Here is a 26885-nt window from a genome sequence, read left to right as displayed (position 1 = left end):
TGCCAACTGCTATGCACTTTATTTTGTTAATCTATTATTGTATGTAGCATTATTTAATTTGTTCAGGTATAAAATAAAAAATATCTGTACAATAATGTGTTTCACAATGGCTGAACATATACAAAGAGGGTGTGCAGTAGTGGGTATGGTGTGGGAAGGTAGTGGGTTGGATTAGAAGTGGGGAGTAACATTATTTTCCTGGCTAGTAGTTTATAAGCTGAAATTTTGATAGATTATATCTAATTTTACATTAATATATGACCAGCATGATCCACAGGCACATGCCATATATATGCACTTCTGAATCTCATCTGGTGCACAAGATATATTCCAGTAATGATGGAAAGAAGGAGAATAAAAATACATTATAGAAGAGTAATGCTGGCAGTCACAGGGTGCAAAGCCCTTTAAAATGTAGCTGGAGCATCATAGCAGTAGGCAAAAATGGACAAAGCACTGGCTCACAAATTTTGGCTCTAGTCTAAGGCACTCTGGGATATACAGAGCAACATTATAGTTCATATTTAAAGGGATAGACTAGTCAAAATTAAACTTTCACTATTCAGATAGAGCATGCAATTGTAAGCAACTTTCTAATTTACTCCTATTATCAATGTTTATTTGTTCTCTTGGTAGCTTAAAGGGACACTGAACCCACATTTTTTCTTTTGTGATTCATATAGAGCATGCAATTTTAAGCAACTTTCTAATTTACTCCTATTAGCAAATGTTCTTCATTCTCTTGGTATCTTTATTTGAAAAGCAAGAATGTAAGTTTAGATGTCGGCCCATTTTTGGTGAACAACCTGGGTTGTGCTTGCTGATTGGTGGATAAATTAATCGACCAGTAAACAAGTGCTGGACTCTTTTTCAAATAAAGATAGCAAGAGAACAAAGAAATATTGATAATAGGAGCGAATTAGAAAGTTGCTTAAAATATCATGCTCTATCTGAATCACAAAAGAAAAAATTTGGGTTCAGTGTCCCTTTAAGAGCCAGCCCATTTTTGGTTCAGACCTGGGTAGCACTTGCTGACTGGTGGCTACATTTAGACACCAATCATCAACTGCTAAACCAAAAATGGGCCGGTCAAATAAAGATACCAAGAGAAAAGATGAAAAAATTGACAATAGGAGTAAATTAGGTTGCTTAAAATTGCATGCTCTGAATCATAAAAGTTTAATTATGACAAGACTATCCCTTTAATTGTAGGGAAAATAGTATAAAAAGACAAAAAATATATTTAAGAATGTCCCTATTTAAAAAATAAAATAAGTCTGTATATAGTTGTTCCCCTAAAGCATTTTGGACAGCAATATGTAAAGGAGAATCAATATGCATCCAGTTTTAGCTTCTAGTTATTTTAAATACAAATTCCTTTAATGTAGTTTGGATAATATTTTCAGAGCAGTATAAACCCACTCGCAGACAGCTGTTCTGACCCATTTGATATCAGCACAAAGTTGTAGCACAATTTTACTCAAACAAAATTAAATATTTTAAGAAGATCAAAAGGTAATTCCCTATATATAGAAAATAAAATGTCATTGAATTTACAATGCAAAACTACTTTGGCCCAATTTAAGCATATACAGTACTTACTACACTTACACCGCTTAGAAACAGTCAGGTTAAAATGACACTAATTTTTGTTTTAGTACCTTTTAACTCCACTGAAATCAAGCGGTTTCCTTTCAGAGTACACAATATCTGCAACAACAACACATCATGTTTACATATTTATGCTTCCATTACTATTAAAAGTAAAAGGACCGTGCATCCTTTATCCAAGCCATGTTATCCTGAGTACACCTTTTGTGTATTTATATAAAGGGGTGGGGGGGCTAATATGCTGGTTATAAAAAGAAACATAAAAGAAGAATTTACAATTGAGAGAGCCCTCTTCACCTTCTGTGTAATCTGCATATCTAAAGCATACAAACAGACCCTTCACTCCACACTGCCTTTTGTCTCACACAGTCTGACAGGCACCAATATTGTCACCCCTGACATTGTGCCTATCTTGTGACAATAACACAAGGACAATTTTATCACTGTGGTCACTCTTTCCAGACAAGGAAGTCAGTCTGAAAGATGAAAATAAAACTATTAACAAGAAGTTGCCACAAAGTATTCCTGGAAGATGAAACAGCAGTACTGTCTCTTTAAAACCACCAACCTAGCCCCCCCAACCCAAAACCACACCACCCTCTCTCTAATCCCTTGAGCCAAAAGCTAAAAGGCTGGAATTCAATCTCAGCTTCAAAAACTAACATTACATCACTCCAATTCCAGGACTGCTTTAAAGACACAGACTGCAGTAACAACACACACATTTCTACATTTAAAACAGTGGAAACTTAACAAGGAATTTCCATCTGTCTGCAAGTTAACACAAGACTTTAACTCTTTCAGGACTACACGGTTTCCAAAAGATATAGTTACATGAATGTGATATTTTATTAGAATAAATAGTTTGTATTTTAAATGAAAGTCAACATGCACATGAAATGTCCTTACTACTTTAAAAAAAATATATGATTATAATAACTAAAAAAAACAAAATAAATGTATCTGTGACAAGAGATAAGTTTAATGCCAACACACATTTAAATTGGGGGGGGGGGGGGGGATAAGATTCCTATATCTGTAAACAAACAGTTCACATGAACACTAAAGGGTTAATCTATGTGCCTCTTTTTTTTTATAATAGAACTGGTTAGTTTTGCAAAGTCTGGGGATTTTTACTCCAGCGGGATTCTGGCACGGTTCTGGTATTAACAGACACATAAACCAGGGGATGTGAGAACTTTGAGAGCCTCAATTAGGGACAAGTTTTAACAGAAGCAGAATAGACTTTAGGAAGACAGGAGGAAGGGGGATGTAAAAGGGGGGGGGGGGGGGCTTCAAATTCCAAAAGACAGACAATCAGGCTACCCAGAGAGGGGGTGGTTTAAGGTGGCGCCAAATTAATGTGAAATATACAAAACACAATTATAAAGAAAATAGGGGATAGGGCATGTTGTACACTTTATTGATCCAGATATCTTGACAATGTTGTGGGATTTTCAATTAGAAATATGTTCCTCCTTCATAGAAAAAAATAAAATAAATGAATATGGCAAACTAATCCATTAGGTCAATAAAGCTATGTTATTGACACACCAAAATATAAAGAAGTCAATTAACATTTTAAATTGACAGCACTTCTATACACACACACACAGGTACAAACCCTCAAATCCAGAATCACAAAATCAAAATTTATTCTGAAATCCAAAAATGTTTTTTAACTTTTTAAAATAAAATAATCAGTCATTTTTTCCCCATTCCTGTAAGTCACAAAAGGATTAAAATAATAAAGAAAATAAATTAAGCTTAAACGCATAAGATGTATTACGATATGTAAACAATGCGTAAATGACATTAGTTATTTTTGTTTATTATACTTGATTCCAAATTTTCCCAAAATCCAGTTCCAAGCAGTTAGGATAAAAGGTTTTCTACACACAATATAAATTTTATATATATATATATATATATATATATATATATATATATATATATATATATATATATATATATATATATATATATATATATATATATATATATATATATATATATATATATATATATATATATATATATATATATTTTGTTATATATATATTGTTATATATATATATATTGTTATGTATATATATATATATATATATATATATATATATATATATATATATATATATATATATATATATTGTTTGTTAATTAGAATATTCTATATAGTTCCCTTTATAAAAATAATTATTCTCTTAAAATGACTCCTGGGTGTACTATGTGACTCCAAACGTTCAAATACAGTTGTCAACCACTGCCTTCAACGTTACAAAAGTTAAACCCATATGCAAGAATACATACACTGGAGTGCAGAGAAAGCAAGCCATATTATTTTAATACCATTTTATGTTGCTCAAAATAAGAAATAAAAAATGCCAGCTATCCCAAAAGTGTGGCAAGTTGCATATGTTACTAAAAGCAATCCGTGTAGAAAGATATGTTGTATGTGATATAACTAAGTGCATGAAATCCAAAAGGTTATTAAGGAAACGGTAAATACAATAGAGTTTGTGCTCATAACATTACAAAGTGCCACAGGAAGAACAATCTACACAAAGGCTTCCAAGATTAGATCTTATAAATAGGACAAGGAAGTCCCGGACAAGAGTGCAGCAAAAATTAACTATTTTGTTTACCTGCTGCATTCAAACTCTTGTTTGAGATGTTGACATCAGATTGCTATCACATATTTTGCTGCACGTTCTGCAACAAATTGATTATCTGACAAATATAACATTTTTTCAAAAATATAGAGAGAAGATCATGTGCAATTAAAACGGTACTTGCGGACCCAACCGACAATGCCACCTTAAGAGCACGTTGTTTGTCGGAAACAAAAAAGTTCCATTTGGAACGTTGAGCTCGGATACATTGTATCCGCCCGACGGGGGGGCCTGAAAACAGACCACTGTCCAGTGTCAAGGTACCCACGGATCCAATAAGTGCGAAAAGGTTGAGTCCCGAGACAGCACAACATCAATGAGTGAAAGCGCAAGACAAACTGTCCCGTAGCACTGCTCTTCAAGGAATGTGACTACACTACATAAACAACAGGACACATTAGTACGGAGAACACGAAGGGTTAGATTCACTAACAATTCAAAATACTCAGGGAAGTACTCTGGTTCATGTCAAAGCCGACAGAACAAGTAATCGAGCAATTCAATTCGAACTAAAGTTGTACTGTTTAGCACACGAAATGGAGATCTTTGTCTTTAAGTGCATGTATGAGACTAGCACAGAGTGGAACTTAAACTATCACAACATCGTGCTGACACGTCAACAAGCAGATCATACCACAACAAGGTGCTAAACACAAGAATCTACTACCTATCTATCGTATGCGGAACACACAAAACGCAATCAGCATATTAGTATCAATACTTCACCGTAATCTACACAGCAGCGAACACACAACTTCAATGTAACAAAATAACACACGCGAAAAACTCGAACGTACGGAATGACAACACCACAGTAACATGAGGACCACAACACTGCGACCATACACAGTGACATTAATTCTTTCCATGACAGAAAATGTTTCGAATGGTTTCTTTATAATTGATTGGTTTATCTGACACAGGCAGCGATGGTGTTAAATTGAAGCCTGAGCACCGTGACACAACTACTACAAGCAATCAGTGTGCACAACTCCCCATAACATATCACAGTATGATCAGTCAGAGCTCTGGATGCACCGCCACATATCCAGAGTAAAGTTCACTAGTCCGCGTCGCAACAAGTGAGTGTTCTAAGCTTGCAGCGTGCGTGGAAGTAGTTTGGGGTTGTTTGGCACTTGTTGTGTCACTTTGTTTTACCTGGCTCGGCCGGGGTTTTCATGGCTATCCCGCAGTCTGTGCTATCCGTTCAGTGCCTGGCTCCAGTCTGCCTGTATCTCTCCTCCTGCTCGGGCCCCGGGCTCTCCTCCTCCGATCCTCCCCCCCTGCGCTCACATTACACCCGCGGGACGCCCACGCCACGGGGAGCCGCCCCCTCATGACGTAACCAGGCACACACTGTAGCCATGGAGACACCCCCGCCGACGCACGGTACCGACGTCACAGGGAGGGAGGGGCAGTGAAGCGTGAGAGAGGTAGGCAGGACTGAGGAAGCTGGGCTTGAGGTATTCTAGAGAAGTGAAGGCTAGCGGTACATTTTGAGTGGGATGCTGAGAATGTATGTGACATGAAGGCATCGCTGATGGAGTGAAGAATTGCGTGAGAGATAGGAGATATAAGGGATGTGTGCGCCGAGGAATAATGTGTAAGATGGTGGTGGTATTGTGAATGGAAGTGTGTTGCCCTTTATACTGAGGGATACAACATAGGAAGAAGGTATTTCCGGAAAGCATTGTGATGTGGTGGTATTGAGCAACAGGATATATAGGGTAGGGTTCTTAAGGGATAGTGACGTCCATAAGCTGTGTGAGGATGGGGTACTGAGGAATAATGTGTGAGACTAATGTTTGTTGTGAGTGAGGGAAGTTTGTAAGCTATGCATTTGTAAGGATAGTTTATAAGATGGGATTCTGAGTAATGCACCCTCTAAGTTGTGAGTTAGTGAATACTGATCAATGATGTGTAAGATATTGTGTAACTTAGGGAATATTCAGGGATTGAGTATAGGGAAGGATTTGAAGAAACCAATATAATATAATATGGGGATATTGAAGGAGAGGGGGACTTTATGTGAGTTGTTTTGGGGATATATTTGATGGGGTACATTCCCTCTATTTTGTCACATGTGACAGTTAGTAAATGTTGATGAATGATGTGTAAGATAGTGTTAGTGTGTGACCTTGGGAATACTCTGTGATTGAGTATTAGGAAGGTATTGAGGAAAACAATATGTTATGATATTGAAGGAGAGGGGGGACTGTATGTGAGTTTTTTGGGAATATTTTATTAGATGGGGTAGATTCCCTCTAATTTTCATAAACTGTTCAATGCATAGGAATATTGAGGCATGTGTGAGATGGATGTATTGAGAGGGAAGTTGCTGAGGGATAGTGTATGAGATGTTATATTGAGTAATGGTCTCTCACATGCTGGGAGATATGGGGGATACTGATAGATTCTGTGTGAGATGGTGAGGGATAGTGTGTAACAAAGGAAATACTAAGGAATGGAGCACAAAAGGAAGGTATTGGGATGTGAGATGGTATCAAAGGGACATTGTACACTAGATTTGTCTTTGCATAAATGTTTTATAAATGATCCATTTGTATAGCCCATTAGGGAGTGTTTTTGTGACACTGTATAGTTTTGCTTATTTTTTAATAACATTGTGCTGATTTCTAGACTCCTAACCAAGCCCCACAGTCTCTGATGTATATGCTTGTTTACAGATTGCTGTTCCTGTTTATATAATGGGTATTTCCATATACAGGGGAGGGGGGAGAGGGTCTGCTCTTCCTGCTTTCCCAGCCCCTTTCAATGAGTGTCCCAGCCTAACCTCATCAACAGTGATAAACTGGGAGCTTCTAAGTACGTTTTTAAAAGGAGGAAGAAGGTTATATGTTGATACACGATTTCTATAGGATAGTGTCTAAATGTGTTTGGAATAATGTATAAGAATGGATACTGAGTAATCTTCAAGCTGTGAGAGAGATGGGAGAAACTGTAAAATGTTGGATGAAGTGCATGTACTAAGGAATAATGTGTGAGATAGTGTATAGAGGTAGATAACTGTGTAATGTAAAGGGTACAGAGGGATGGTGCATAACAGGAAATTCAGTGTGAGATTGTGATATTGGGAAGGGACAATTTGCTGGGTTTGTCTCGACAAACCCAGCAGCCAGGGAGCCACTGGCTCCTAGAATTTTACCTCTGGCTCCTAACTTTTTGAGTTATTCTCCATATATCTATATTCAAATACCACTATCTGACTCCTAAATATTCTTACTGGCTACTAAATTTTAAACAGATTTATCGACCCCTGATGTATGTACTGGATTACTGCGTAATGCTTCCTCTAATTTTACAACCTTTGTGAAAGATGGGGGGAAACTGAGGGTAATGGCTAGCAAATGTACTGTAAAGTAATGTGTGTGATGTAAGTAATATTGAGGGTATTGACTAGAAAATGTACTGTAAAGTAATATGTGTGACATAAAGTGATACTGAGATGGTTGTATTTATGGAAGGGGAAAGTTTTTGATAGCATTTCTGAGAGATTGTGTAGTTTGATTGGGTGTTGTGTGTTAATTTAAGAGATGGGATACACTTTATGTTCATTGTTCTAGTCACAAGCTTTATGTACTAATGTATTTGTGTAACATTGAAATATAGTTCAGATTTATGTTTAATCAGCAAATATTTAAATTATATACAAGAATAACTCCCACACAAATCGTTTTGAAAGATGTATATTTTAATTATAAAATAATATACAAACATATTTGCATGGCATTGTTTTATGACTGATCAATTTCTTTTATCAAATTATTGACTTATTAGGCTGGATACATCCAATCTGTGCAGAACAGCTGACTGAATCATGTTACATTCAAATGTAATTTTTATCTGCAAGCTTGTAATATTATTATCCATGTCTTTTTTTATTGATTAATAAAGCCTATAAACAAAAACAACAAAACATTATTTGTTTTTAAACACTATCATTTCTTGTGTCCTATTTTTGCTTTCATCCAATGGATTAAGAATATGTGTGCAGAAGGACAAAGAGATTGATGATTATCTGTGAGATTGAAGGGATAGTTTCTGAGACGTGGGACTTGCAAGCTGTGACAGCCATATTTGTTTTGGGCATAGGTATGCTTCTTTTACTTTGTGTTTGGGCAGATGAGTTCATTATGCATTGTCCACATGCATACACTTTAGGGGACAGTATTTGTATGTGAGTGCATGAGAAACGCTTTACATTTTGCTTTTAAGTGCTTTCCATTGCATTGATGAAATCATGAGCTGAGCCCAGTCCCTGAGGATCACTGTGCTGTTAGTGGGACATTTATACAGTAATTGCTGCTGTACTGCATCACTTAGTGCTTAAAACAAGACACATGATTAGCAGAGGCCATCTAACATCTTAATACACAGAATTATTACATTTAGAAAACAAAAATAACAGATTACATGATTTGTTATTGGCCTTTACACTGATCATTTATATAGCAAGCATTTTATTAGTATCTTTTTATGGTGGGTATGGTTATTTTTCTTTAATGTATCCATATGGGGGTCTAATAAAATATTTACATGGGTATATTTCTTGTATTTATTGACCGCATACATTCCTTTGTTAACAACCATATATAAAAAAAAAATGAAGAAATGCAATTACTGGTACCTAGACACACACACAGACCTACTTGTAGATAGTAACAAACTCTCACTCATAAATGGTACTAATAGTAAGGTGTCACTATATGTATAGAGCATTGTTTTTCAAACCTGTCCTCAGGCCTCCCTAGTAGGTCAGATTTTTAGGATTACCTTGGGTGAGAGCAGGTGAAATAACCATGTTTACTAATCGGCTGATTAATTCACCTGTGCTCTAGTTCATAGATCCACAAAATCTGGCCTGTTAGGGAGGTCTGAGGACAGGTTTGCAAACCATTGGTATATAGAGGAAGTTGAACAATATCCTTTTGGAACTGAATGTTTCCCACACGCAGGAATTCACTGGTAGCAAAATATCTTGCTTTATGTCTTGAGCAAGTTTTAATAATAGATAACCTATTACAGGTCACATAAATAAATAGAGAACAAGAATCTTGCTTAGTTCATTGATGGACAACTAATGGCCCAAGTGCCACATGAGGCTTTCTGCACTGGTTTTTGCTTATACCAGATGTATATGTACAGGTACACCTACAATACTCTTCCTCTAGCTAACGGGACGCTCAAGTCAAAATTAAACCTAGATGATTCTGAAAGAGCACACAATTTTAAAAATCTTTCCAATTTAATTTCATTATCAAATTTTGCACAATCTTTTTATAGTCACATTTTTGAGGAACCAGCTCATATAGTATATGTATACTAGTCTATGATTGGTTGATGGCTGTCACATGATATGGTGGGCTGGCAAATGAGAGAAAAAATAAGTTTTGCATAAAAAATATCTACTGCTTTTGTGAAATTCAGGCAAAGCGTTATTGTGTTGTCTTTTTATTATGCACTTATAAAATGATGCAATTCTACTGTATTTAGTGGTTCTTTGAAAAGGACCAGCAAATACACTCGATTTGCATAATCAACAAATACATGAAAAAAAGACTATGCAATAGCACTTAGTCTGAGCTTCAAAAGAGTAGTAGGACAAATTATTATTATTATTATTATTATTATTATCATTTATTTGTATAGCGCCGCCAAATTCCGTAGCGCTGGGTACAATGATAGGGGTATACAATGACAAAGATTTGTGATACAATACAAAACATAACAAGACTAAACAAATCTAGCACAGGAGGAAGAGGGCCCTGCTCCGGAGAGCTCACAGTCTATAGGTTAAGGGCGCAGAGACATAAGGTTGGGGTAGCTTGTTACATTGGTTGTATTTGCAGCAGTGAGTCAGGCAGTTCATGTATTAGTTTGGTTCGGATGCGGGATGGAGGAGAGATGGAAAGCCTCTCTGAATAGGTGGGTTTTCAAGGATCTTCTGAAGCTATACAAGGTTGGAGACAGTCTGATGGAGCGGGGTAGAGAGTTCCAGAGGACAGGAGCAGCACGTGCGAAGTCTTGGAGGCAGGAGTCGGATGTAGAGATAACAGGAGTGTAGAGACGTAGGTCAGAGGTTGATCGAAGAGGACGGGATGGGGAGTGTAACGGTACCAACCGGATACCAAGGGTTAACACCAGGGAACAATGTCCTGCATAGGGAATCAGCAGTTCACAACCCAGCCAGTTTTCAGGTTTTAAACAGAATAACTTTATTTGAAGGCAGCATACAGATTTATACAGGTTTTTGACCCCCCCCCCCCCAGATGGGGGTTGAAAGAATGTTGTACATTAGATAAAAGGGAGAAGCGCCCTTGACATGATACAATAGGATTATATTACTTAAACACTTCAACCACAGGACACTCTTGACTCTCCTTATCACTTAGGCGTTTCTCTCTGGGGGTGATCAAACAATAGAATGCTAAGCATTAATTAGATTGTAGCTGGAGCCAGCCACTTGTGGTTAGAAAATAAAGTTAACACTTTCAGTCCTGACCGAAGGGTCTGTCACAGACAACCTTTCTTACGTTATAGTCCAGAAGTGGCTAGGTTTGCCACAATGCTCCCCCAGAACCAAGCCGGCATACACAGTCTGATCCCAACGGATCGGCTTGGGGATGTCCGGGGCAACAACTTTCGGCTCAAGTAAGCTACGGGGTGTTCTCCGCCATCTGCTCCAACTTGGCTCAGTACTGCCCCCACCCCAAACATGGAAGCGTCTCTTCCCGGAGGGACTGGGCTTGGGTAGTCACAGGGTTAACATTAGCGAGATCCATGGGAGCATAGGCAGAAACAAGGGGGGCCAAGTCATTTCCAAGGAGAACATCAGCAGGTAAGTCCTTCTTGACCCCCACATTCACAAGTCTAGCGCCCACTCCCCAATCCAAATGTACCCTGGCAACAGGTAGGCGGAACACAGTGCCCCATGCTACCCTCACAGCCACAGTGTCTCCAGTGTGCTGTTTCTCAGGCACCAAGTTCTCTTGAAGCAAGGTCATGGTAGCACCAGTATCCCGTAGACAACTGACCTCCTTCCCATTCACTTTAACCCGTTGCCGGTTATTCCGGTGGGCAGCTTGCACGGGGTCTGCTTCATGTAGGCTGCCCCAGCATTCTGGCACCTCTACGTAGCGGGCCACAGGCTGAGGATTATGTGGGATTCCGCCAGCGGGTCTTCTCCAGGACTGTGCTTGATTCGCTGCATTTAGGGGACACTCTGGTCTTTTGTGCCCTAGTTGCTTACATCCAAAGCACCGAATAGGTTGTGAGTAGCCCCGCGAATTGAACCGGGCTCTCTGAGGGTAGTTCGTGGCCGGAGGCCGTGTGGTATAGCGGTGCGCCGGGGGTTGGTAACTGGCAGCTGCTGGGGTGACTGGGGGTCTGTACTCCACTCTAGCAGTGGGCAATCGGTATACTGCTCCCCCTGCCCCTCGTACTGCCACGGATCCGCCAGTGGGTGCTGTATCCGGCACCAAATGGGGAGCTATCAGGGTTAAAGTAGCTCCCGAATCCCGAAGTCCCTGGACCGACATCACCTCATGCAGAATTCCCAGGGGTTCCTCGGCTTGGGTGCTCAACACCTCATGAGCGGCTGGCTCCGTTTGGTAATGGTGAGCAGCCGCCCTTGGGGCCAGGTTCTGTCTGACCTGGTTCCAAGCTTGTCTGCTCCGATTTTGGGTGCACTCACGTGCCATATGTCCCCACTGCTTGCAGGTGTGGCATTGTATATTAGCCCGTCCGTTGTTAGGCTGTAGTCCATGGTGCCTCCTGGCATCAAAATGCTGGTCTGCTAATCTGGCTGCTTCGGTTAAGGTGAGGGGTTTTCGATCTCTCACCCATTCTTGGGCTTCTGGGGACAAGCCGTTAAAGAATTGCTCCAACAGCATCAGTTGTCGCAATTCTTCCATGGTGGTAGCTTGGCTGGCCTGTATCCACCCCTGAGATGCTTGATCCAGCTTGTGGGCCCACTCTGCATGGGAATCTCTTTCTGGCTTGCGCAGGCCTCTAAACTTGCGCCGGTATGCCTCTGAGGTAATGGCATATCTTTCCAAGATCGCTCTCTTCACTTTAGCGTAATCCTTGCTGTCCTCTCTGGGTACAGCGCGATACGCTTCCGCTGCCCTACCGGCTAGCTTGCCTGCTAGCACCGGCACCCATACGGACTGCTCCAAATCATGTAACTCGCACAGTCTCTCAAAATCCTGTAAATACCCATCAATCTCATCCTTCTCCTCACAAAACATTTTAAATGCATGGTATGGGATTTTGGGTCTTACTGGGTTGCTGAGTGCGTCCAAAATGGATTCTGCTCGGGAGGATGCATTCCGCGGACTGTGTGCCATCACGTACTCCTGCACATCTGCCATTACCACGGATAGCATATCCCGTGGTACAGGTTGGGGTAAAAATTCCAGCCTGGTCCTCATTTCCCTCTGGTATAGGGTCTCCTCCATGGCTGCTGGAGGCGTAGCGCTGCGAGCTCTGTCTCCCTCCATCAGCTCAGCAATTAATATAGCCTTGGGTTTGCTGCTGCCTATCTTTCCCCTGGCTTCTAGCAGTTCCTTTTACGTTTGTCTCTTTAGCTTAGAATAATCCATCTCCATTCACTTCGGTCCCTGGTACTCCTTCCATCTTAGTCAGTATTGTAGTAATCCCCCTCTTCCTGAGGTTACTGGCTTGTGTAGTTGCTCTTCTGGGCGATAAGGTTCATCCCGTCGCTTGCCACCAATTGTAACGGTACCAACCGGATACCAAGGGTTAACACCAGGGAACAATGTCCTGCATAGGGAATCAGCAGTTCACAACCCAGCCAGTTTTCAGGTTTTAAACAGAATAACTTTATTTGAAGGCAGCATACAGATTTATACAGGTTTTTGACCCCCCCCCCCAGATGGGGGTTGAAAGAATGTTGTACATTAGATAAAAGGGAGAAGCGCCCTTGACATGATACAATAGGATTATATTACTTAAACACTTCAACCACAGGACACTCTTGACTCTCCTTATCACTTAGGCGTTTCTCTCTGGGGGTGATCAAACAATAGAATGCTAAGCATTAATTAGATTGTAGCTGGAGCCAGCCACTTGTGGTTAGAAAATAAAGTTAACACTTTCAGTCCTGACCGAAGGGTCTGTCACAGACAACCTTTCTTACGTTATAGTCCAGAAGTGGCTAGGTTTGCCACAGAGTATTTCACGATGAGAGAGGAAATATAGTTGGGAGTTAGACTGTTGAGTGCTTTGTAGGTTAGGGCTAATACTTTAAATTGTATTCTGGAGTGTATGGGGAGCCAGTGTAGAGACTGGCAAATTTCAAAGTTATGCCTATTTCCTCTTCTCCTGTACCATGTGATAGCCATCAGCCAATCACAAATGCATATACGTATATATTCTGTGAACTCTTGCACATGGTCAGTAGGAGCTGATGACTCAAAAAGTGTAAATATAAAAAGACTGCACATTTTGTTAATGGAAGTAAACTGGAAAGTTGTGAAAAATTGCATGCTCTGATTCATGGAAGTTTAACTTTGACTTGAGTGTCCTTTTAACATTTCAGTTTATTATGTCTAACCCAATCTACCCCCCACTTTCGTGCTTATTTTCCTTTTCATTAATTTCCATTAAATTTAAAATAATAAAGCACTATTTATTGTGAACTTTCTTCTCTTTGGCTGGTGGTTTCTTCCTACTGCTACTCATTGGCTGATGGGTACTTCCTACTGATGCTCATTGGATGATGGGTTTTTCCTGCTAATGCTCATTAACCAATAGGTATAAATGCTGAATATGCAGTTTTAATATAGGGAAAATTTATTCTGAGTACAGTTTTCTTTTACCTGTGTTCTCCCTATATTTAATGGGGCACCACCTGGATAATTTTACTGACCACCCAGCTAAAATGTAAGCAAATATTAAAATTAACAAACACTATATTTTTTAAATGATTGTTCTAATATTGCAAAGTATTACTTAACCCCTTAATGACCACAGCACTTTTCCATTTTCTGTCCGTTTGGGACCAAGGCTATTTTTACATTTTTGCGGTGTTTGTGTTTAGCTGTAATTTTCCTCTTACTCATTTACTGTACCCACACATATTATATACCGTTTTTCTCGCCATTAAATGGACTTTCAAAATCTACAATTGTTTTCATCATATCTTATAATTTGCTATAAAAAAAATTACAAAATATGATGAAAAATGGAAAAAACACACTTTTTCTAACTTTGACCCCCAAAATCTGTTACACATCTACAACCACCAAAAAACACCCATGCTAAATAGTTTCTACATTTTGTACTGAGTTTAGAAAAACCCAATGTTTACATGTGCTTTGCTTTTTTTGCAATTTATGGGGCAATAAATACAAGTAGCACTTTGCTATTTCCAGACCACTTTTTTTCAAAATTAGCGCTAGTTACTTTGGAACACTGATATCTTTCAGGAATCTCTGAATATCCTTTAACATGTATATATATATATATATTTTTTAGAAGACATCCCAAAGTATTGATCTAGGCCCATTTTGGTATATTTCATGCCACCATTTCACCGCCAAATGTGATCAAATAAAAAATAATTGTTCACTTTTTCACAAATTTTTTCACAAATTTTAGGTTTCTCACTGAAATTATTTACAAACAACTTGTGCAATTATTGCACAAATGGTTTTAAACGCTTCTCTGGGATCCCCTTTCTTTAGAAATAGCAGACATGTATGGCTTTGGCGTTGCTTTTTGGTAATTAGAAGGCTGCTAAATGCCACTGCGCACATGTGTATTATGCCCAGCAGAGAATGGGTTAATTAGGGAGTATGTAGGGAGCTTCTAGGGTTAATTTTAGCTGTAGTATATTGTAGTAGACAACCCCAAGTATTGATCTAGGCCCATTTTGGTATATTTCATGCCACCATTTCACCGCCAAATGCGATCAAATAAAAAAAAAACGTTAAATTTTTCACAATTTTAGGTTTCTCACTGAAATTATTTACAAACAGCTTGTGCAATTATGGCACAAATGGTTGTAAATGCTTCTCTGGGATCCCCTTTCTTTTGAAATAGCAGACATGTATGGCTTTGGCGTTGCTTTTTGGTAATTAGAAGGCCGCTAAATGCTGCTGCGCACCACACGTGTATTATGCCCAGCAGTGAAGGGGTTAATTAGGTAGTTTGTAGGGAGTTTGCAGGGTTAATTTTAGCTTTAGTGTAGAGATCAGCCTCCGACCTGACACATCACACCCCTTGATCCCTCCCAAACAGCTCCCTTCCCTCCCCCACCCCACAATTGTCCCCGCCATCTTAAGTACTGGCAGAAAGTCTGCCAGTACTAAAATAAAAGGCATCTTTGAATATTTTTTAAAAAAAAGAGCATATTTACATATGCTGCTATGTAGGATCCCCTCAGCCCCCAACCTCCCAGATCCCCCCTAAAACAGCCCTCTAACCCCCCCTCTGCCTTAATGGGGGCCATCTTGGGTACTGGCAGCTGTCTGCCAGTACCCAGTTTGCATCAAAAAAGGGTTTTATTATTTTCTTTTTATTTTTTTCTGTAGTGTAGCTTCTCCCCCACAGACTAACATCCCACCAGCCATACCGATCTAGCTAAATTAAAAATAATATCCCCCTTTTTCCCCACTTCAAATTCAAATATTTCTGTAGTGTAGCGGTTCCCACCCGCTCCCTCCCCGTGCACCTCCGCATCATCCAGGGCCATCAATGGCCGCCACCCGCCTCCCACACCGGCTCCCACCCACCAACGAACTTAGCCGTTAATGTCCGGTGCAGAGAGGGCCACAGAGTGGCTCTCTCTGCATCGGATGGCTAAAAATGGTTATTGCAGGATGCCTCGATATCGAGGCATCACTGCAATAACCGGAAAGCAGCTGGAAGCGAGCAGGATCGCTTCCAGCTGCTTTCCACACCAAGGACGTGCAGGGTACGTCCTCAGGCGTTAACTGCCTTTTTTTTTTGAGGACGTACCCTGCAAGTCCTCGGTCGTTAAGGGGTTAAAGGGACATAATACTCATATACTAAATCACTTGAAACTGATGCAGTATAAATTTTAAAAGCTGACAGGAAAATATCACCTGAACATCTCTATGTAAAAAAGGAAGATATTTTACCTCACAATCTCCTCAGCTCAGCAGAGTAAGTTCTGTGTAAAAAGTTATACTCCGCTGCTGCCCAGCTGCAGGTAAAAAAATAAATAAAAATGAAGAAATGAACAGCAGCTAATCAGCATCAGCAGTGCTGAGGTCATTAACTCTTTTACTGTGATCTCATGAGATTTCATATTAAACTTCCTTACACTGAATAGGGAAATAAGATGAGTGTGCACGTAAGCTCGCTCCTTCCACTGTCCCGGGACAGACATACTGATTTGCTGCTTAGAAGTCCTTTACAATTGGATGTGGCTACTGAGGAACTTTTGAGGTAAAATATCTTTATTTTTCACATAGAGATGTTCAGGTGATATTTTCTAGTCAGCTTTTGACAGCTATGCTGCATCAACATGTTTCAACATTTGGGTATCATGGCCCTTTAACCCCTTAAAGTGAATGTAAATTTTGATGCTAAAGTGCCATTTTTTGCAAATTCGATTAAAAACAGGGTCACTTTAATTGATCAAAATTTACATTTCACTCGTGTTGTGAAAAAATACCTTTTAAACTTGACAGCCGCTCCAGCTTCCTCCGGTCATCGCAAGCCATTTCTGACGTCAGAAATGATGGATGGGTCATCCTCCAATCACAGCCCCCCCCCCCCCGGGCGACGTGATTGGAGGAAGCCTGATTCCTCATTTTAGACCCTGGAAAAGGCTTTGCGACGGGTGGAGGAAGCTGGAGCAGCTGTCAATATTAAAAGGTAAGTATTTTTTCACAACACGAGTTAAATGTAAATTTTGATCAAATTAAAGGATTACTTTCTGTTGTTCTTTTGCCTTCAATTAAATAATATATTTTAATTAAACAACAATATCTCATAACTACTGACCTGTATTATCTAAAAAACGAAGCTTCCAAACGTTATAAAATATGTAATTTATATTCACCGATGACGTCACACAACCACTCCCACTATTTTCTGCATTGCGTGTCCAACATAGTGAAACCAATCAAATTATATCTTTACGCATATCATTAACTACTAATTCTTCACTAATACGCAGGCGCTTCAAGGTGGATTTAATGCGCATGCGCAATACTAACAATTGAAGCCTACTACACCCACAGACCAATTACAAGTAACGCTTGCGCATTAGGTTAAAAAAACGATGCAATCAGTTATCCAGACTTTCTATAACAAAAACAAATACTCTGTCAAAGCGCAGATCAATCGAATGATGTGCGTTCAATAGAGTGGGTCTATTCTGTTACAGGCAGTCTTCCAGCGAGTGACGTTTTCGCTGACGTCGCACTAACTTGCGCATGCGCACCAATAAAAAATTCCGACATTTTGGAACCTGGGTTATCAACACGGAATGGCATGCAGCAAATTAAACGAACGGAGTGGGTTTGGAAAAACGGAAGATTTAGAAAAAGGAAAACAAAGAAACGGTAGATATATTTTAATGTAATCATATTAAAAAAAAAATTATTTGGTATGGTTGTTTTATAAGAGCAAGAGAAAAAATGATCTTACAGTGGCCCTTTAAAGTGCCCCAGTTTTTAATCGAATTTGTAAAAACCGGGCACTTTAGCATCAAAATTTACATTCACTTTAAGGACTGGGCATTTCAGACAAAATCTTCCCTAAAAGAACAGAGCATTTTTAGCATTTTTGCCATCACTACATTTAAACAGAAATAGAGCCTTTTTTATATATTTACCTATTAAAACTACCGGTATATATTTTTTTAGCAGACAACCCAAAGTATTGATCTAGTCCTATTTTGGTATAATTCATTCCACCATTTCACCGTCGAATGTGATAAAAAAACATTAACTTTTTTACAATTTTAGGTTTCTCACTGAAATTATTTACAAACAGCTTGTGCACAAATGGTTGTAAATGCTTCTCTGGGATCCCCTTTGTTCAGAAATAGCAGACATATATGCTTTGGCATTGCTTTTTGGTAATTAGAATGCCGCTGCGCACCATACTTGTATTATGCACAGCAGTGAAGGGGTTAATTAGGTAGCTTGTAGGGTTAATTTTAGCTTTAGTGTAGAGATCAGCCTCCCACCTGACACATCCCACCACCTGATCCCTCCCTGACCCCCCCCCAAACAGCTCTATTCCCTCCCCCGCCTTACAATTGTCACCGCCATCTTAAGTATTGGCAGAAAGTCTGCCAGTATGAAAATAAAACCCTTTTTGTTTTTTAAATATATTTGCTGCAGTGTAGGTTCCCCCATAATCTCCCTGATCCCTCCTCTACCTATTTGCCACCATCTTAGGTACTGGCAGCTGTCTGCCAGTACCCAGTTTTCTGCAAAATTGGCAGATTAAAAAAAAATAAAAGTCCAATTTTTTCTGTAATGTAGCTGCCCCCCCCCTCAGTACACTTCCCACTCCCACATCCCTTTCTGTTAACGGATCCCACATGTGATCCCCCTCATTGCCCCTCCTCCCTTCTTTACCCTCAATGACGCATTTTTTATTTCCCCTGTAGTGTGCACCGAGCAGTCCCACCCACTCCCGCCTCCTCCAGCGATGGGCCGCTCACCCGCCTCCCTCATTACACTCCCACCCACCAAAGATCGGCACCACTGCTGTGCGATGCAGAAAGGGCCACAGAGTGGCCCTTTCTGCATTGACAACTCAGCAAATCTATTTCTGCAGTTCCCCACTTGTGGGGCATGCAGAAATAGCACGATCACGCTATTTTTAGCGAGATTGCAGCAGAGAGAAGCCCAGGATTGCATCGACGCACTGGTCCTTTAAAGGGGTAGACTAGTCAAAATTAAACTTTAATTATTCAGATAGAGCATGCAATTTTAAGCAACTTTCTAATTTTACTCCTATTATCAATTTTGCTTTGTTCTCTTGTTTTTTTTATTTGAAAAAGCAAGGATGTACGCATAGGATCCGGCACACTTTTGGTTCAGAACCTGGGAAGCACTTTCTGATTAGTGGCTAAATGTAGACACCAATCAGCAAATGCTACCCAGGTGCTGAACCAAAAATGGGCCGGCTCCTAGGCTTACATTTAACTAAAGATACAAAAAAAAAAAAAAAATTGATAATAGGAGTTAATTAGAAAGTTGCTTAAAATAACATGCTCTATCTGAATCATGAAAGTTTAATTTTGACTAGACTATTTCTTTATGGGCATAATGGCCAGCGTCGTACAGGGTACGGTGCTCATCGTTAAGGGGTTAATAACGGCACCCAGCTGGCAAAATATTCTGTGAATAAAGCTGTTATCATTTGAAATGTTGACACTGCACTGTTATCACCTCTGACACTCAAGGAGTTAAAGGCACAGTAATAATTAGACATTTTATGATTTAGAGCATACAATTTTAAACAACTTCCAATATACTTCTATTATTTAATTTGCTTCCTTCTCTTGTTAGCATTTGCTGAAAGGTTTATCTAGGAAAGCTCAGAAGCAGCAGAGAAACCTAGGTTCTAGCTGCTGATTGGTGGCTGCATATATATATATATATATATATATATATATATATATATATATACCAATTGTCATTGGCTCACCCATATGTTCAGTAAGAAACCAGTAGTACATTGCTGCTCCTTCAACAAATGATACAAAAAGAATGAAGGAAATTTGATAATAGAAGTAAACTGGAAAGTTGTTTAAAATTGTATGTTCTACTGAAACCATGAAAGACAAATTTTGGGTGTCATATTCCTTTAACATTGTTAAAATCCCCAGAAGCTGGCATTATGATTCTACAATGGTGAAGCTGCTAAACTGCAGAATTGCATAGGAAAGCAGCAAGGCTCTCTGATACTACACCTCAGCTTTCCTATGTGATTTTGTTGTTGGCACTTCAGTATCATAGGCAGCTCCACTGTGCTAGCCGCCTTGTATATAAGACTTAACCCTTTGAGTGCTGGACATGAGGAGTGTTTCATACTGCAACATTTTTGAGTCTGTGCTGCAGGATTTGCCCTTCCACCTCTCTTTCTTAGAAGTTACTCTTAACTGGGCACAATTCTTTGTTCAGCTTTGTTCTTTGTCATCACATTTTCTTATCATTTATTTCATGTTGTTTACTCATGATTGCTATAGTTTAGCACAGGAATATTGCTAAACCAGAACTGAAATGAAAGTCCCATCAGAAGAGGTCTAAGGACTGTGGGCTATGAGTGAAACAGTGTTCATTTCTGTTTATGGGGTCAGGGGTCCAGGCACCAGGAAGTGACCAGGCCCCTGTAACACTATGCTACATAAATACCACATTCCTTCACCTTTCCTCCTTCCCCAGTACAAGCGAGTATCCGGTTACATGAACAGAGAAGAATCTTTCTTTTTCCTTGTTATGCATTTTCTCTGAAAGAGACATGCTACACATGAATACATAAACAGTTAAATGATTACTTAGTTTTGTAGCTTTAATTAGACATTTCAGAGTGTCTGTGACATCTACAATCAGGAGAGCATACTACGTTTACATTTAAACATATAGAGGCCCATTTATCAAGCTCTGAATGGAGCTTGAGCGCCCGTGTTTCTGACGAGTCTTCAGACTCTTCAGAAACGCAAGTTATGGAGCAGCGGTCTAAAGACCTGTCAGCCTGCTCTGATAAGGCGGACAGAGATCGCCACAATTCAACCCGATCGAGTAGTATCGGGTTGATTGACACCCCCCTACTGGCGGCCGATTGGCCGTGAGTCTGCAGGGGCGGCGTTGCACCAGTAACTCGCAAGAGCTGCTGGTGCAATGCTGAATACGGAGAGCGTATTGCTCTCCGTATTCGGCGATGTCTGTCGGACCTGATCCGCACTGTCGGATCAGGTCTGATAGACCTTTGATAAATATGCCTCAGAGAGTTGCAGCATCGCTAGTGATACAATAACACTCTAACAATTAGAGCCTGCAATTGTAACTCTATAATGGCCCTTTTAAAAGATAGATAATCCCTTTATTACCTATTACCCAGTTTTGAATAACTAACACAGTTATATTAATATACTTTTACCTCTGTGATTACATTGTATCTAAGCATCTTCTGACAGCCCCCTGATCACATGACTTTTAATTTATTATCTATTGATTTGCATTTTAGCCAATTAGTGCTGTGTCTGCCACAATCCACTGGGGTGATCACAATGTTATCTATATGGCCCACATGAACTAGCAGTATCCTGTTGTGAAACGCTAATAAAAAAAATGCGATAAGAGGCTGTCTGTAGTGCCTTAGAAACAGGCAGAAATTTAAAGGTTTAAATGTTATAAAGTGTGTTGGTTGTGTAAAGCTGGGAAATGGGTAGTAAAGGCATTATCTTTTTAAACAATAACAATTTTAGTGTTGACTGTCCCTTTAAACATTCATGATTCAGATAGAGCAGTGATGGCTAACCATGGCACCCCAGATGTTTGGGAACTACATTTCCCATGATTCCTGTGATGCTCAACTAGACTGCAAAGTGCCTAAGCATCATGGTAAATGTAGTTCCAAAACACCTGGGGTGTCAAGGTTAGCCATAGCTGAGATAGAGCATGTCATTTTTTTTTTTTTCTTTTATTTTGAAACCAGCAGTGCAGAACAAACAAAAAAAAATTTAAACAAATAGTTTGCACCTTACAAGGCCATCAATCAATACAGTCATATCTATCAATCAGAGTGAGAAAACATACTAATATTCGCTAAAGTATAACAATATGAGAAAGTGACATAAGTGCTTTTATACTGAAGCTAGGTTAAAGACAATATTACCAAGTCATTAGACCTTAAGCAAGCAGATTTACCACACATACATCTGTAATACGCATACATCTTGACTCTGACTGAATTCAAGACAGATTTACTAGTGACGGTAAAACGTTGCAAAGTAGGCATATCAGAATTAACTGACACTTTGAAATACCAATGAAATACGAATGTTCAGAGTATGAACACACACCAGGTGCTACCCCTTTTAATGTAATACTAGAGAGGGAAACAAAATAGAGAAAAAGTTAGGGGTTAAGCACTCACATCCACTATAAAGTGTGAGTCGGTGTTAGGTAACAATTAACTTTTATTATCATAAGTAAAATAGGAGTAATATGTCCAAAGAAGGACCACGCCACTAAGTTAAAACAAGCATACAAACTGAGTGTGATTCACCCCCCTGTTTCCTGGCCGATAGCTGGATACGTCGGCTTCAGGTTATGGGTGAAGAGCACACAGTAGCTACAGCAACAAACGCATTTCAGACCGTATTATGGTCATTTTTCAATGTTCATTATTTGTCTAATGAACATTGAAAAAGAACCATAATACGGTAGTGTGACGTCCCTATCCTAGATATTTATTTTTGTGTGTCGAGGCAAGAATAGCCCCAGAATATATTGCATACCTACACTTTTAGAAAAATGATTGACTCCTATGGTCTGGCACGCAAAGTGCATCTTGCACCACTAAAAAGTTATGTTAATTTTCTGGGATTACCAATGTGGCCAGGAGGCCTTCCCTTTGGGCAGGGAGAGAGAGGCACTCACCCAGGGCCCCACACTTGCATCAGATGTGAGTTTATATGAGTGTTCAATTTACATCTTGTTTTTATGATAGAGGTGTTTATGTCATCGGGAGGTGAAATATATAAATATATATTATTAATTTTGTATCAAGGTCAAACAGATGTACAAAGAAATATATAGTACATCAAAAACACTATGGTCTAAACTTCCACTCGCACTTTATCTCTGCTAGACTTTGTGTTTTTGCGCAAGTCGGGTAGCACGGCGTATTACAAGTTGAAAGTAAAAAGTTTTAGCTTGCATGCTAACTTGATGTGTGCAAAAAGCCAAACTTAGAATATCACCACCGTGTTAACGTTTACCCCCATAGACTTCAATGGATCCCTCTTTTTCTTTCTCTCATGTTTGTTTTGGTTTAATTTATATCTATCTATCTATCTATCTATATATATATATATATATATATATATATATATATATACATACAGGGAGTGCAGAATTATTAGGCAAGTTGTATTTTTGAGGATTAATTTTATTATTGAACAACAACCATGTTCTCAATGAACCCAAAAAACTCATTAATATCAAAGCTGAATAGTTTTGGAAGTAGTTTTTAGTTTGTTTTTAGTTATAGCTATTTTAGGGGGATATCTGTGTGTGCAGGTGACTATTACTGTGCATAATTATTAGGCAACTTAACAAAAAACAAATATATACCCATTTCAATTATTTATTTTTACCAGTGAAACCAATATAACATCTCAACATTCACAAATATACATTTCTGACATTCAAAAACAAAACAAACAAATCAGTGACCAATATAGCCACCTTTCTTTGCAAGGACACTCAAAAGCCTGCCATCCATGGATTCTCTCAGTGTTTTGATCTGTTCACCATCAACATTGCGTGCAGCAGCAACCACAGCCTCCCAGACACTGTTCAGAGAGGTGTACTGTTTTCCCTCCTTGTAAATCTCACATTTGATGATGGACCACAGGTTCTCAATGGGGTTCAGATCAGGTGAACAAGGAGGCCATGTCATTAGATTTTCTTCTTTTATACCCTTTCTTGCCAGCCACGCTGTGGAGTACTTGGACGCGTGTGATGGAGCATTGTCCTGCATGAAAATCATGTTTTTCTTGAAGGATGCAGACTTCTTCCTGTACCACTGCTTGAAGAAGGTGTCTTCCAGAAACTATCAGTAGGACTGGGAGTTGAGCTTGACTCCATCCTCAACCCGAAAAGGCCCCACAAGCTCATCTTTGATGATACCAGCCCAAACCAGTACTCCACCTCCACCTTGCTGGCGTCTGAGTCGGACTGGAGCTCTCTGCCCTTTACCAATCCAGCCACGGGCCCATCCATCTGGCCCATCAAGACTCACTCTCATTTCATCAGTCCATAAAACCTTAGAAAAATCAGTCTTGAGATATTTCTTGGCCCAGTCTTGACGTTTCAGCTTGTGTGTCTTGTTCAGTGGTGGTCGTCTTTCAGCCTTTCTTACCTTGGCCATGTCTCTGAGTATTGCACACCTTGTGCTTTTGGGCACTCCAGTGATGTTGCAGCTGTGAAATATGGCCAAACTGGTGGCAAGTGGCATCTTGGCAGCTGCATGCTTGACTTTTCTCAGTTCATGGGCAGTTATTTTGCGCCTTGGTTTTTCCACACGCTTCTTGCGACCCTGTTGACTATTTTGAATGAAACGCTTGATTGTTCGATGATCATGCTTCAGAAGCTTTGCAATTTTAAGAGTGCTGCATCCCTCTGCAAGATATCTCACTATTTTTGACTTTTCTCAGCCTGTCAAGTCCTTCTTTTGACCCATTTTGCCAAAGGAAAGGAAGTTGCCTAATAATTATGCACACCTGATATAGGGTGTTGATGTCATTAGACCACACCCCTTCTCATTACAGAGATGCACATCACCTAATATGCTTAATTGGTTGTAGGCTTTCGAGCCTATACAGCTTGGAGTAAGACAACATGCATAAAGAGGATGATGTGGTCAAAATACTAATTTGCCTAATAATTCTGCACTCCCTGTATATGAATAATAATTGTATAACTGCTATTTTCTGTATACAAATTGCATGTGAATTCTTTCTCCTTTTTTCTTTTGCTAGTAGGTTAAATCAATTGATTATTTGAGGGGCGGAGGAAAGCCCTATAAAAACACCCCTTCTATACTGAAGGAGTATGTCTATGATTACGGCCACAATGGCTGAAACATGTTAGACCGTGTTTTATTTTTAACTTCTGGAAGCTCTGTCGTTTATACATACGCTTTTTACTATTGAAGAATAAAGCCTTTTTGAATTTTAATCACCTGGGATGCCTGGATTTCCTTTCTGAATATATATATACACAGTCATGGCCAAAAATATTGGCACCCCTGCGATTCTGTCAGATAATGCCCCACTTCACCGAGAAAATTGTTGCAATTACAAATGTTTAGGCATTGTCATGTTTATTTTTTTTTGTTAGTATTGGTATGACAAAAAAGTGGAGGAAAAAAAGCCAAATCTGACACCTTCCTCACAAAAATTATTGGCACCCTCAATTTAATATTTGGTAGCACACCCCTTGGAAAAAAATAACTGAAATTAATCGCTTCCTGTAACAATCAATGAGTTTCTTACACCTCTCTACTGGAATTTTAGACCACTCTTCTTTCGCCAACTGCTCCAGATCTCTCAGATTGGAAGGGTTTCTTTTCCCAACTGCTGTTTTGAGATCTCTCCACAGGTGCTCTATGGCAGCGGTCGCCAACCAATGGTCCATGGACCACTGGTGGTCCACGAGAAGATGTTGGTGGTCCTTGACACCATCAAGCAGGAATTAATCTCCTCTGATGATGTCATTCCCGTTGCGCCGCAACTCCCTACAGTGCCTGACTGGACATTAGGGAAAACCGACGGAGGAGAAGTTAAATTACAATCTCCCTACGCACATTGCGTAGTACTGTGCAACTTGCGTAGCTAGATTGTATTTTTAACTCCTCCCGCCCGGCACGCTGCTCAGAGAAAGATGTTTCCATTCTAAAGCCAGCAGAGGTTAGTTTAGTCTTGGCTTGAAATAGTGGAATTAAAGTATATAAAAAAGAAAATCTTAAAAAAACTATTTCTCTCTTATAAACACATAGAGGTTTGTATCTTTTAAAAAAAATTAATGTTAGTGGTCCACGGGATTCTAAATTGTGAGTTTAGTGGTCCCTGAGGTCTGAAAGGTTGGTGACCCCTGCTCTATGGGATTGATATACGGCCAGTTCAGTACTCTCCAGTGCTTTGTTTTAAACCATTTCTGGGTGCTTTTTCGTGTGTGCTTTGGGTCATCATCCTGCTGTAAGACCCATGACCTCTGACTGAGACCCAACTTTCTGACACTGGGCCCTACATTGCACCACAGAAGTCTTTTGTAGACATTCAGTACCTGAAGCAGCAAAGCAACCCAAAACATCAGTGAACCTCCACCATGTTTCACTGTAGGGACTATTCTTTTTTTTAAAAGCCTTATTTATTTTTCTGAAAATAGTGGAATGATGGGCTTTAGCAAAAAGCTCTAATTTTGTTTAGTCTGTCCACAGCACATTCTCCCAAAAGGATTTTGGCTTCGTCAGGTAAGTTTTGGCAAACTCCAATCTGGCTTTTTTATGTTTCTGTGTCAGCAGTGGGGTTCTCCTGGGTCTCCTATCATAGCGTCCCTTTTCATTCAAATGGTGACGTATAGTGCAAGCTGACACATTTGTACCCTGTGCCTGATGGTCAGCTTAAATTTGTCTGGAAGTTGATCGAGGTTCTTTATCCACCATTCGAACAATCCTTTGTTGCAATCTTTGATCAAATACAGTGCCATGGGCTGTAAACTTCTTGACAATGTTGCGCTCAGTGGACAAAGGATCATTAGGATCTCTGGAGATGGACTTGTAACCTTGAGATTATCCATGCTTTTCCACAATTTTTGTTCTCCATGCTCAGTG

The 26885-nt window shown here is 39.6% G+C and overlaps 1 protein-coding gene and 1 long non-coding RNA gene across 2 annotated transcripts in view; one reads left to right on the top strand and one right to left on the bottom strand.

Moving 5' to 3' along the window:
• ERF (ETS2 repressor factor) overlaps positions 1-5542 on the bottom strand; it is a 124101-nt gene extending 118559 nt beyond the window's left edge. Inside the window, exon 1 of the mRNA XM_053690953.1 lies at positions 5442-5542. Within this exon, the coding sequence (XP_053546928.1) occupies positions 5442-5463 (22 nt within the window). The 5' untranslated portion in view covers positions 5464-5542. The remainder of the gene's footprint in view (positions 1-5441) is intronic.
• Positions 5543-5733: 191 nt separating this feature from the next.
• Positions 5734-26885, top strand: part of LOC128638816 (uncharacterized) — a 36930-nt gene continuing 15778 nt past the window's right edge. Inside the window, exons 1-2 of the long non-coding RNA XR_008399123.1 lie at positions 5734-5746; positions 8286-8396. This is a non-coding gene — a long non-coding RNA (uncharacterized LOC128638816). The remainder of the gene's footprint in view (positions 5747-8285; positions 8397-26885) is intronic.

This window comes from Bombina bombina, chromosome 8, assembly GCF_027579735.1.
Source record: "Bombina bombina isolate aBomBom1 chromosome 8, aBomBom1.pri, whole genome shotgun sequence".
Taxonomy (NCBI): Eukaryota; Metazoa; Chordata; class Amphibia; order Anura; family Bombinatoridae; genus Bombina; species Bombina bombina.
The sequence above is the reverse complement of the archived record's forward strand: the minus strand, read 5'-3'. Positions and strand labels throughout refer to the sequence as shown.